The 13,508-nt window shown below is 35.7% G+C and overlaps 1 protein-coding gene across 2 annotated transcripts; it reads right to left on the bottom strand.

Annotated features, from left to right (window-relative positions):
• Window positions 1-3,052: 3,052 nt before the first annotated feature.
• Window positions 3,053-11,339, bottom strand: LOC130733414 (indole-3-acetaldehyde oxidase-like). Of its 2 annotated transcripts, none has more exons than XM_057585572.1 (13): window positions 11,098-11,339; window positions 10,890-10,969; window positions 10,677-10,757; window positions 9,929-10,589; window positions 8,039-9,733; window positions 7,361-7,620; window positions 7,040-7,249; window positions 6,634-6,852; window positions 5,114-6,079; window positions 4,441-4,536; window positions 4,159-4,257; window positions 3,499-3,688; window positions 3,053-3,362 (listed from the first exon to the last, which is right to left on the bottom strand). In XM_057585572.1, exons 2-13 carry the CDS (start codon window positions 10,956-10,958, stop codon window positions 3,145-3,147), a joined length of 4,764 nt encoding a protein of 1,587 aa, XP_057441555.1. In that variant the 5' UTR covers window positions 10,959-10,969; window positions 11,098-11,339; the 3' UTR covers window positions 3,053-3,144. The 2 variants fall into 2 exon arrangements, with proteins under 2 accessions (XP_057441555.1, XP_057441554.1); XM_057585571.1 differs by having other exon boundaries at window positions 10,677-10,763; window positions 11,098-11,338.
• Between the last annotated feature and the right edge of the window lie 2,169 nt (window positions 11,340-13,508).

The following is a 13,508-nucleotide window of genomic DNA, read 5'->3' as shown; positions in this document are numbered from 1 at the left end:
ATGTTCTCATCTCATGTGAATCGACTGACCCAAGTGCTGGTGTTCTAGAAATTGCTAGCGAAACTAGTGGATCATTTGCCAGCGTGTTGGGAGGCTGAATAAATCAATATGATTCATAATAATTATATTTGTATTTGTTTAGAATTTGGATTAATAAAACATGTATATATAATAATTATTAATATTTGATGTTTATATATTTAAAGAAAAAACATGAAAAATTAATTAAGGCTAATTTATATAAATTTTCAATAATTCATTAGCTAAAACATAAACCCGAGATCTAAATATGTTTCTCTTGATTTGATCCAATTTCACTTTGCTATTTGAATTTAATGGTAATGCACTACTAATGTAAATATTTTTTACATAGACATCCAATAATGGATTGCTAAATTAGAAAATTGGCTTTTAATTTAATTAAAATAAAAATGAACATAAATGTTTTTTTAATACATGTCATTCAATCATTGAATGTTTGTGTATAACATTTTTACACGAGTTATGATACATACACGTACACCCCCACCTCTTTTAAACATTCATTTTCTATCTATTTCTCTCTTCTTTATCAATCAAATTACTTATCATATCTTTACTTTCTATCTCCTTTCTTCTTATCTCTCTTCTTCCACCTTTTCACACCTAAAAGATGAAGTGTGAAGATATAACTATTCTTTTTACACTAATAGTGCATACTCATTAAACTATTAGATTTATGCATTCATGTCTTAGTTCCCTTGAGTATTATAATTGAGACACAACCTATAATCTCTTATATTACAGCTAATCCACAGTAGATAAAATCGCAGCTAATACGCAGCCAATTAACAGCTAATTGTGTGATAAGTTACGAGACTGCTCTTCTGCTTCTTCTTCTTACCCCGACCCTACGAGAACCAACACCCACATACCCACCCAAGGGAAAGGTTGAAACATGGTGAGAGGGGGCAGAGAGATGAAGAAGAGTTGATCTTGAAGCAGTGAGACCCCAATCGGAAACGGCATGACCAAACCCCCACCAATTGTAGAAGACAGAGACAAGCACGACACTCAACTCTCAGTAAGATTGGATAAAATTGAAATTGATACGTTTTGGACATGTAATAATAATACTCCAATTCCAGAAGAAGATTTGATTAAAAAGCCCACAAATTGATACGTTTTGGCAACCAGAAGATGATGATAAGAATTAAGAGGGTCTAGAAAATGAGAGGGTTGAAGAAGATGACAAGTTGGTTTTCACTTAATCTTATTATTCTTTTATCGTGAACATTTAAATCACTATTGAAAAACTTTAGGTTATATCACTCGTGTCCTAGGTGAGATCAATGCACTCAAAATAAGTGGATTAGAAATTTTATATATATATTTATTTTAAGTCGTGACGGAATTACGAGAGCAATTTAATATACACAAAAAAAAACTCTAATAGTGAAATGTCTCAACATGATTATTTCTTATTTTACTATATTTTAATAATTAAAACTATTTTAAAATATTTTATATATTTAAATATAATAATTTTTATATAATTATAAAAATATTGTAAATTAACCCAAGCAACTAGAGTTGTTAACTTCGGTTAGAACCCGCAGGGCAGCCAGCACAATCCGACTCGTAGTAGGGTTAAGTTGGTTAAATTTCATTTCAGAGAGACATTGAGCCAGTGTAACCCGACTCATTTAACCCCGCAGGTTAAATGGACCAGCCCACAAATCAAGCGCATCAGCCCGCAAGTGAGGTTTGAAAAATAACACTTTTTAATCCAATTGATAAGAATTGTAAACATGTTTCATGATATGGGATAGTGAAAAGTCTCTTGCATATGTGTTAATACTGATTTTTATAAGTATTTTTTAGAACATTTTCATCATTTTTTAATCCAATTTTTTCATTTTTTCAGATTTTTTAAATTTGCTTCACCCAACTTGCAGCCGAGATAGTTTCATATTTTTTTTTAGCTCATCAAAATACGAGTTGGAATCATAGACTCCTTTAAAAAAATGAAAAAAAAATATTTTTAATAGATTTTTACTTTTTGAAAATAAAATATAAAATACTACGAAATTTTTATTCAAATAGAAATCCCATTCATTCTTTAATGTTTATATCATATCCTGTCATTACTACTTCACCTCAAATATAAAATATTGTAAGAGATAATCATACACATTTAACTTTTAGTTTATGTTGAACACCAAAAATGATAAGATGATAAGCACTGAGACTGTACCACAATTGCAGTTAAGATATTTCATTCATAATCGGTGCACACCTAAAGCATGACACACCCAAAAAAAACAAAGAACAAAATAAGATTATCATGAATCATCTCTTCAGCTACTTAAACCAATCCAAAAATTTATGTATGCCACTCCACAAAATGTATCCACAATGATTAACAACCCCTACATATATTATTAGAATTACTTCTCCTTCAAATATAAAACCTACCGAATTTTCAAATTCATGTGTAGCTATACACTTACTTACCTTTACAATATATACAATACTTAAAGACAGATCATCATAGAATAGAACCAACAAAGAAAACTGTTGGGTGAGGACAAATTTATCAAATGATTAAGAAAATAATATAAATTAATACAAGAGAAAAAAGGAATTTTCGGGAAAAAATTAAATTGCAAGGACGTAAAATAACACAACTAACCAGCAATGCATGCAACACAACACTTGAGGAAGACATCATATAATCAAATTTTGCTTTGTGATTTTTTTTGTTATAAAATGATTTTTTTATTTTGTGATAAAAATATTTGATCACAAATCATAAATAGTCAACTCAATCAAACAAACAAGACTCTAAATGAACCAAGTAAGAAATTTAAGACACTTGAACAGAAAATTTTGAAAATATCCCAGAAAAAATACAAGATTTAGGTGTGAACCTGTATTTTCTTTAGACTTTTTAAATAGTTAGAACCATTGGTAAAAAATTATGTTCTTCTCAAACTGTCTTCCTTAAAAGAAATCACTGTTCTGTTCTTTAGGATGAGAAAAACCTGAGCATATTTTATTATAAGATAGATTTCATACCAAAAAAACCTGAGCTATATATATATATATTGGAAAAATCAATAACTTGTTGCTGGTGTTAATTTATCAGGATAATGAGCTCCTTTACTTCTTGTCCATTTGGCATTTCAAGTACCTTTCTACAATGTCCAGTCCAATAAGTTCCTTTACCACAGGCATGGTTGCAGGGACCTGCAACTGAAATGTTGTATCTGGTCCATCCAAGTTGCTCCATGACAGAAGCTGTTTCCTGGCTTCTTTAACAGCTGCTCTAGTGGCACAGTGAACAGAAGCTGCTAGAAGCAATGGCAGTTCCCCGGAAGCTGCAGCATCAAATTTCAATTTTTTTCGTTCGCGAAAAAGAGTACACATAAAACTCCATGTTTCAGGGGACATGGGGAAAAACAAATATGCATACATAGTTTAATGCTTGAAATTTTGAGAACTTCTGGGTTATACCTTTTGAAGAGAGAATACGTTGCTGGGGATGCACACTGTTGAACATTTCAACATTAAACTGTTGAGGAATTGTGTCTATTGTAGGGATTTTGTAGTTCCATGTGCCGTCTGCCAATACTAAACCATCAGGATTTGTTTCATATTCTTCAAGCATGAAAAAACCCAATCCCTGGATAAAAGATCCTTCAATCTGCAAGGTACAACTATATGGTTATCATAGTTTTTCAGATTTGGTAACTTAATAAGCTGATTCATGCCAGGAGCATTTCATATATTAAAAAAAATTTGCCACTAAATAAGAGAATGTAAAGGATCAGGCTAATAGAAGTGATGTGGAATGACTTAAAAATTGTTGTAAGAGACTGAAACATTCTTGGGCATCAAACTAAAAACATATAGTTCTGAATTGAGTTGATTCATAATATGATATCAGTGTCTTTTTTGATAGTGATATGAGTCAGTTCTTGCTGTGATTTTAAAATCAAATTAAATTTTCAGCATTAGGCACGGTGTGCCTGTGTTCAAGTCCAAAGAGTTTTCCATAAGAGGTTGTGTTAATAAAAACTGCCTCAAACTTAAAGCTTCAACTCATAGGTTGAGTTTGTACTTGATACATGTTTTGAGCATGCATGACAATATATATTCATATATATAGCTCACCTGTCCTAAATCCACAGCAGGGTTCAAACTCATTCCACAATCATAGATAATATCTGTTCGCAAAATTCTGGTTTCTCCGGTCAGAAGATCTATTTCCACCTGAGAGATAAACTCCAATATTTAGACTTTAGAGTAACAGTGCATGATAATTAGGTCCAGTAAGTTCAGTAATATGGCTTGTGTGAAAATATGACATAAGTACTGAACATTCAACAGAAACAACTTCCAATGAAGTTGAGAAAATTCCATTTTGATTTGAGATTTGCATAAGAACAAACTTACCTCACTTACTGCAGCACCATAATTAAGGTACTTATTGGAAGTATTACTGGGTACAAAAAACGAAGATGCTGATAAATTCACATCTTGCGAAGATGCCTGTAAATTGATGAATTGTCACTTCATCAGTGATATGGTAATCAAATATTTTTTCGTTGTCAGCTAGGAAATAAGAGTCAGTTGTATCTCAGCTCCATTGCCAGAGTTTATTCCAAGAAAAATTTCATAATTAGAAGTGGAAAATTATTTTCTCAAATTGTGAGCATGCTAAGTGCCATCTTCCAAACACTAAAAAGACCCTAACAGGAAAAGCTTGAAAATGAGATATTGAATCTCGGGGGTATACTATTCTGTATAAGATAAATGCATCAATATGAATTAAAAAACTTAACTTTCTAAACTTAGCAGAATAGCAGTGAGTTTTGAAAATAAATCATTTTGTCCACAAGGATTAAAAATAAGAAACATTAAACATATCATTTTCCGTTACGCTACTTTCAAGATTGTGAACAAAGCTGGTTATTTTCTAGGAACAATGCTTTGATTTGACAATAGTCTTTAAACAGTCACGGCATGAGAAAAATGAAAAAACATGCAGTCTTGACTCAGGCTAATGCAGCTTAACAAACAATTACTTCTTCCTCAAGTGGAAACACTTTTATTTCATAGTAACTACCTGAAGAATAAGGGTCTCCCATTTGATAGAACCCATTTCCTCCTGTAACTTTTCCTTGAGAGGTTTTAACCTCTCAACCAAGACATTGCAGCTAAGCCTAACTGCTTCACAGCTTGACTCGGATGTAGTGCTCCCTGCAGTTAAACCCCCTTGAATCAAGCTCAAGGTATCAGATTGTACAACCCGTATTTTATTGAAGAGACCTCCCATTCCATCACATTGAATTGCACTGAGGGAAAATGCAGCCATCTGTTTCACCATTGTCCAGAGACCCTGACCCAGTTCAATTCCTCCAACTTCAACAACAACAGACCCATCTGACAAAATACTAACTTTTCCTGGAGCTGGTCTTAGACTCAGCTCATATGTTGCTGGCACTCGAGATATTCCCCTTTTCTTCCAAGTGTTAGTGCTGTTAAACTCTTTCACCATTTTTGCTCTCAGGTCATAGTTTGCAGAAACAGCTAACTTATTCCATATTAAAGGCATGGTATACTCAAGAGGTTCACCACAAGAATGCTCATAGAATGCTTTAAGACTAGTGAAAGAGTGAAGATTAATGTTTCTGACAGAATCCACATCCATTGAAAGTGTAGCTGCAACATTTTCTATTACAGCTTCTGCAATGAATGATCCCTGCACATCCCCGGGGTCTCTCATGGCACCTCTAGTGGGATGATTTGTTTTGCATAACTTTATATCAAAAGAGATAGCACCCCAGTCATACTTTTTAAGTGCACCAACTATGTTGTGTGGCATCATTGCACTAACACTCGGATAAATCCCTGCATTGACCAATATCTGAAGTTCTAATGCCGTGATCTTCCCATCATTCTTAAAACCAACACTGTATGTTATCTTCATGGGATGCCTTCCTCCAGCCATTATCATATCTGTCTTTCGATTTAGATATATCCTGACAGGCCTCTGTAATTTCTGTGCTGCAAGTGCACAAGATACGGCAACCTGCAAATGACATGATGCGTACATGTATGTATGTATATTAGTATATAATTACGTAAGTATATAAGATGCAGCCAATTTTTTATATCTCTCTTTTTCTTGTTTCTTATCTTTTTCAGATAATTTCTGGTCCTACTGCTCTGTTCTGTTCTTGTTAGTAAATTAATCTATAATCTCAGAAACATTAAAATAAAAATTAACTGAGAATCCAATTCCTATATTAAAAATATACAACACAACAAGAAAGATCCAGAAGTGATGATTGCTTGGTAACCTGCGAACAGGTACAGCAATGTGTGCAAGTCAGAACAAATACACAAGAAGGATCCATTTAAGTAAAAAAAAAATTGTTCACATTTCTGAATATTATGAAGCATAAAAGCAATGACATAACAATAACGCTTATTTTTTCAGTTCACTAATGACTTTCCAACTACAGAAAATTCAAAGCTTCATGTCTCCACCATAATATTTATTAGTTATTCATACTGAAAAAGTGATAGAGGTCCAATAATAAAGAAGATAGACAGTAAAGCAACACATAACTAGAAACTTACAGCTGTGGATTTGCTGCCTTTTCCTCCAAAACCTCCCCCAACCCTCCTTGTAATTACACGAACATTACTTTCAGGAATACCTAAGCACCTTGCTATTGCAGAATGTGCAAACTCAGGGCTTTGACTAGAACTGTAAACCGTAATGCAATTGTCTTCATCCGGTACAGCAAGTGCAGTTTGCGTCTCCATATAGAAATAGTATTGAGATCCAAGCTTCATCTGGATTTCAGAATGAATGTGATGGATGATGACAACGAATATGTTTGATCAATAAAACCATCAAAGTTCACTATCAAATGCAAACTTAAACATTACATCAGGAACCAAGGTAAATGGCTATAAAGATGCGGAAGGAGTGGAAGACAGGAAATAAAGGGACAAGAGTAAACTTATTCCACGCTTGTACCTCAGCAGAAAGAATCTTGTGATCTGCTTCAGACATTCCTTTTGATACATCACCAACTTGATTTGGACAGAGAAAAGGAGGAACTTCTGAAAAGCTAGATCTTTCAACAGCATCTTCCACAGATAGGATAGGTGGTTCAAGATCTTCAATACTATAATCAACAATAGCAGAGTTTGCAGCCATATCTGCAAGTTTCTGAGTATCTGCAACCTAAAGAAACCATTCAGTAACTAAAAGGAAGTATTTCATGTATCAATCTCCAAAGAAATGATACTGAAGCTCATACTTGACTGGATCAAAATGATGGATTTAAGCACTCACCACAAAAGCAAGACGTTCACCAACACATCTAGCAATCTCTTCAGCAAATAAAGGTTCATTACAAAATTTACTCTTCACTCCGATGTTCTCTCCACCACTGGGAATGTCTTTACTTGAAAGAATGTCTCTCACTCCATCCAGATGCAATTCAGGCCTGAGTTTTATACTCCTTATCCTTGCTAAAGGTTTTTCACTATAAATATATGCTCCATATAGGCAATTTGTTGGTGACGGCATGTCATCCACAAACACAGCCTCACCTATAAACAATTCATTCATAAAAATGTACCCATTTCTTTACAGATATTAAAACAATCAAATAAGAAAAGTAATAATTGTTGTCATGCATCAAAATAGGATAGAATAACACTGACAAATAAAGAGTACTCTAAAACTCAGAAACTGAGAGTCCGTCAACTTTCCAGTTGCAGTTATCACAACTGCAGCTAGATAGTAATCAGTGACCTGGAAGGTCTCGAGCAAGCCAAGCAATAAGCAAGTGGATCTTTTATCTTTGTTGTCTTAATATTAGTTAGATGGAAAGTGGAAACTACTAACTGATGACAGTAGGATGTAAAATATGGATAAAATATGAAGTGTACTAGTTTGAAATGACAACCAAAAAGCAAAGAAAGGGAGCTGTTAGTATCTTGATTCAAAACTTGGTGCTAAACAAACCTGAAGCTTGGAGTGCAGCCCCAGACTTCACGATTGGCTCACCAACGGGATGATACTCACTGCCAGCTTCAACAACTTGCTTCCCAGATGACAGTAAAGTTGGAAATGTGTCATGATGAAACTGTTTCTGATTCTCTTTTAATTTAGAAGCCTTCACAAAAGGCAAATTACTGTATCCATTTAGATGATCATTGGTTATTCTGGCAGGACTATCAATCAGTGAGTTAAAGAACTGAAAAAGAAAACCAGCTGCCAAACTTGGAAGGTATGTAGTTCTTGAGGTTTCATCTTTAGGTACAATAGTGGATGTAAGCAAGTTGACAGCATCATACAGAATGCTAATACTTAACACCTTTCCAACTAAAACTTCCTCGACGTTTTTTGCTCTTGTTGCACGTTTATTCTCACAACCACCAAAAGACAACCTACAAGTATTAATCATGGTTCCACCAGTGACCTTGCATGGAGACACCCCAACAAGGAAAGCAGCATTTAAGTAAGAAAGGGCACTTCCAAGGGGTCGAGGAGAAGCTCGGTAAGTCTCCAAGAGGAATCTACTTCTTGGTTCTGAAGATTCACTTTTATTGAATTCCAAACTCTGAATTGTAATGCTTAAAAGCACACTTTCCAAACCTAGTGGCGGCCTTTCAAGAAATTCCTCCAATGCAAGCAATTCAAATTGAGCACCAGACATTATTTGAACCATTGAACCCGCAGCTAGGAGTATTGTAGCGATATCTGAAGGAAAATGACTCTTTTGGGCCATCACTAAATTGCCACCTACACTGCCAGTGTTTCGAATAAATCCTGTGGCAACTTTGCTCATATGGTCAGCGATCTTTTCAAGTATCATTACAAAATCTGAGATCAAGTCGCTTTTCCTATCTTGCTTGAGTACTCCTATAGCTTTAGATATTGTCACTGCTGCTCCAATTTCAATCCCATTTTGATCCTTTCTGATCATTGAGAGCTCAGGCACCCCTCTTATATCAATATACTTATCATAGCCTCCTGTATCTTTGTAATATCCAGTACCAGTATTACCAACAACAAGTTTAGCCCGGGTTCCATTGGCTTGGTTGAATGCCAATAATCTCTGAAGCTCCTCTAGACTAGTAGGTCTTTGCCAACTGTGTTTCTCAGAAGCCATGAACAAATCATGCCTGATTTCCTTCAAAAACATGGGAAATCTAATATTCTTGTGATCACTGTCATATTGAGGCAACCTACTAAGCTTAATTTCCTTGCTCTCTCCCTTTTTCCAGAAAGAGTTGAGCCCCAAATCCTCCATATCAACATCAGCTGCAAAGCTTTTGCAAGCATCAGCAATGGGTCTATACACAGTACAGCGACAAAGGTTCCCTGCAACAGACATTTCAGCCTCAGAAGCAGTCACTTTTGAGAAACCAGGAGCTGGCTTTGAACGATTGGTCTTATCAGCATTGACAAGTGTGCCAAAGAGGGAAACACACATTCCAGGAGTACAGAAGCCACATTGAGTGGCATGAAATCCTGCAATTCTTTCATGAATCGGGTGGAATCCCTCTTTACTATTTCCAATGCCTTCACTTGTTGTAATTGAACACCCATGAATGCTGCAAAGTAGTGTGAGGCAGGAATTTGATGTAAATTCCTCAACTTTGTGAAGCACATGATCGTATTTCGAGATTAAAACTAAGCAAGCACCACAACCACCTGAAATCAACCATGTAAAAACATCAAGTAACTAGTTCAAAAAGAAAATTTGAGAGTTATTAAAACTCAACACTTCTCCACCTTAACAAAAAAAAACCTCATGTTGTAAATAACAGTTTAGAAAATAATTCATATAACTCAGGAATTTGATCACCTATAGTCAGTATCAAGCATATTGAGAATGTTTTCATATACCTTCACCACAGCCTAGCTTGACACTCTTGAATTGAGTTTGAGTACGCAAGAACTCGAGCAAAGTGGTTGATGGGTCAACATTGAAGAGCTCAAACCTCTCACCATTAATAACAAAAACCAAACTTGTTGATGTCCTAGTGTCATCGTTCTCCTTCCCTTTCATGGTTCGGTCACTTTTGGGACCTTTCCTAGAGGCACGATAAGCTTGACAAGTATTGTATACTTGTTTGATGGTAGTGAAGTTACTCGGATCACGTTCCTTCAATGTCTGCAAAATGTCTTTTGGTTTTACCATGCTATTGGTCATGTCTTCAACCAAACTCTTTTCGTTAGGTGTTAACCGGCCAACGTACGTGTGACCTTCTAATGTCTCTGCTCTTTCATGGTTGTGAAAACCACATGTCACTCTAACCTTCCAACCTCCACCCTTCACCGGTCTTCCTCTTAGTCTAAAAGGACATTGACATTTTTTACTTCGAGTGTTTTTACGTGTCAACGTGCTCTTATAAGGCTTGTACTTCCCACCCTTCTCACATCCTAACGTCACAAGTTCCTTCCTTTTAACGCTTCCATTATCAGACCTCATGATCACAACAACAAAGCCATTCTCCCTCCCTACACTCCGCGCCCAATCTAATAGATCATCTCGCGTTGGAAAAACCTGCATAATAAATTAAACAATCCACATTCACTAACCACTAAACACATTAACACATACACCACACAATCATTCCTATAAAATTATTACCTGGTCAGTTGTGAACTCCTTTGCACAATCCACAATAACACCGGGAGCTTGCAAACTAGAATTCTCGATACTCGTATCGGCCTGCAACTTTATCAAATACAAAATAAAAACAGAATATCAAGTCAAAACTGAAAACTCCCAACCAGTATATTCAAAGTTGCTAGTACTATTATTATAGAAAAAATTAACATTTTTTTTGAATTTTTTCCTTACATTGTTATCATTTCCCTCATTTGAGTCCATGTCCATTTCATCAGAAACCACATTATCACATTCTTCCATTGATAATCACACTACAAAGCAAATTCAAAAATCAAAACAGGGTGTGTAAAATTATTCAAAATTGAAAATGAATAAGAAAACGGAATGCATAGAAATGAAAGAGATGAAATTCCAAATTGGAAATTCAGAAAGATTTCACCTTTGTGTGAGTTGCGGTGCCAACACAGTGAGAAAAATTCAGAGGAGTGGAGTGAGGGGTGGTGAGAATTGGTGAGGGTGGTGTGTGAGAAAAGGGTGGGAGAATGAAAATTAGGGGAAATTTATAAAAGGGGATGGTGGGGATAGGAATTAGGGTGGTGGGAAGAATCACACATCAACTTCAATTGAAACTCGCAGCATTGGTTGCTTGGTTCTGCACTAGGGTATTCGTTTGGGTGTTTTTCACCCTACCCAACATTTTTAAACCCCAAAATACCCCTCTTCCCTTTCTTCTTCGCTTTCTTATTTTCTTAACATTTGCCTTCTTCGTTTTCCTTTACTTTCTTCTTCCTCACCTCCACACTACCACACACTTTTTCGGGGATGGGTAGCTCACATGATTGAGCTAAGAGTAATTGTGGGTGAAGTCGTGAAAAGTCAGGGTTTGAACCCTGAGTAGTGATAATTTGTACTAATTTACTAGCAACTAACATTTGTTTATAAAAAAACCACATGTTTTCCCTTTTATCTTCCTTTATGTTCACCACTCAGTTTCTTTCCCCAATAATTTTCTTCTTCCATTAAGATCCATGAAACGTGAACTTTCTTATTTTGAGCATGCTGATGAGTATATGAACTCATTCCATGATAAAAACAATTTCGGTTATTCATCCATTGTTCCTTCCATCACATATAAGGGCATGAGCGTTCCTCCGAGTAAGGGTATACCATACATTGATTAGCTTCCACAACAATTTTAGTGTCATATTGATAATGTGATAGATGTCGACTGAGATAATAATTGTGGATATATAGTTGTTGTTATTGTATTACTTGGAGAGCATCAGGCTTGAAATGCTAAACGAGCTTCAACAATATTTCAAATTGTATCACGAATTCTATAAACTCTCAAAAGGTTCAAGTACATACATGAGATTCTCATTATTATATTCGGTGCACAAAAAATCACTAATAAGTAGATGACTCTACCAGATATGAGATATCTTATAATTTTTATTCAACTGTCAGTTCAGGATGTTCGACTTTCTTGCCACTCAAGGAGAAATCTACTAATTTTAAATTTGCACAAGATTATAGCGGTTGGTTTTATCAACAAGAATCACTATGTACAATTATATGATGTTATAATACATACATTTATGTTATACTTTTAAGTATGTTTCAGTAATAGTAGCTTCTTATACCTATTGTTGGAACATGTTGCCATGCATTTTGTCAAAACAACCGATTGTCGAAGCAGATGCCGTGGCATCTGACCTCGTGAAGCTAGGGCATCAGTCCTCAGCTTGTGTTTCTGTTGTGGGCCCTCTGAAGATTTACTGAAGATATGTTTTTTAGTTACTTGGGGAGCAAGTAGCTATTCCAGAAGGGTTTATTTGTTGGGTTGTTATTTGTTGAAACAATCTTTGTTAAAAGATTGGTTTCTATCTTTACTTGTGCAATAAGAAACCGAATCTATCAAGATTGCGTTTTGAATTGCTGTTACTGCATTCTGTTTCATTAGCTCGTGCCAACCCTAAAGCCCATGCTACCGCTGCTGAAGTCTATAAAAGGATGAAGACCTAAAACATGAAGGTGTCGAAGCTGATAGAGAGAGATCGAGTGTTTTAGGATTTGTTAATTGTGCTTTGTCCTTTGTTGGTTGTGAATCTGTCTTTGCTCACTGGTTCTATAAAGCAAAGAGAGATTCTGTGTGTTTGATTGCGTTCAAACTCTACTTGTTCATTGTGTTTACCAATCACTGTGGCAGTGATTGAGAGAAAGTGAGAGGGGCTCTCATACTTAGGTTGAGATTCTAAGTAGAAATACACTAGGTAGATTAGGAAGTGAACTATGAACTGAGTTGTTCATGAGTGTCTGTAATTCCTGAATCTTGAGATAGTGGATTTCCTTTCTTTGGGTGCAAACCCTCCAGACGTAGGTGAAAGTTTTCACTGAACTGGGTTAACAATTACTGTGTGTTATTGGTTCTGTTGTTAAGTTTTGTTTTACTGTTAAGCGGTTGTCGAACCTCTTGTCCCAGCATCGAGTAGGACAATCGTATCAGAGGGAACCTGAATTACAATTGGCATCAGAGCAGGCACCCTGTTCTGGTTGGGTGAGCTCCAGGGAGTTTTATTCAAGTTCTCATGGATAACAAGGAGGGAGGATCAGTCAATAGGCCACCCATTCTGGATGGTACTAACTATGATTACTGGAAGGTTCGCATGACAGCCTTTCTCAAATCAATTGACAACAAGACTTGGAAAGCTATTGTCAGGGGTTGGAAGCACCCCACTAAGGCTGAGGTTGAAGGCACCTCTACTACTGTTGTGGAAAAACCTGAAGAAGAATGGACCAGTGTTGAAGATGAAGCTGCTCTTGGAAATTCAAAGGCTCTAAATGCTATCT

This window comes from Lotus japonicus, chromosome 1 (genome assembly GCF_012489685.1).
Source record: "Lotus japonicus ecotype B-129 chromosome 1, LjGifu_v1.2".
Lineage (NCBI taxonomy): Eukaryota > Viridiplantae > Streptophyta > Magnoliopsida > Fabales > Fabaceae > Lotus > Lotus japonicus.
Note: the sequence above shows the minus strand (reverse complement) of the source record. Positions and strands in the feature narration are given on the sequence as shown.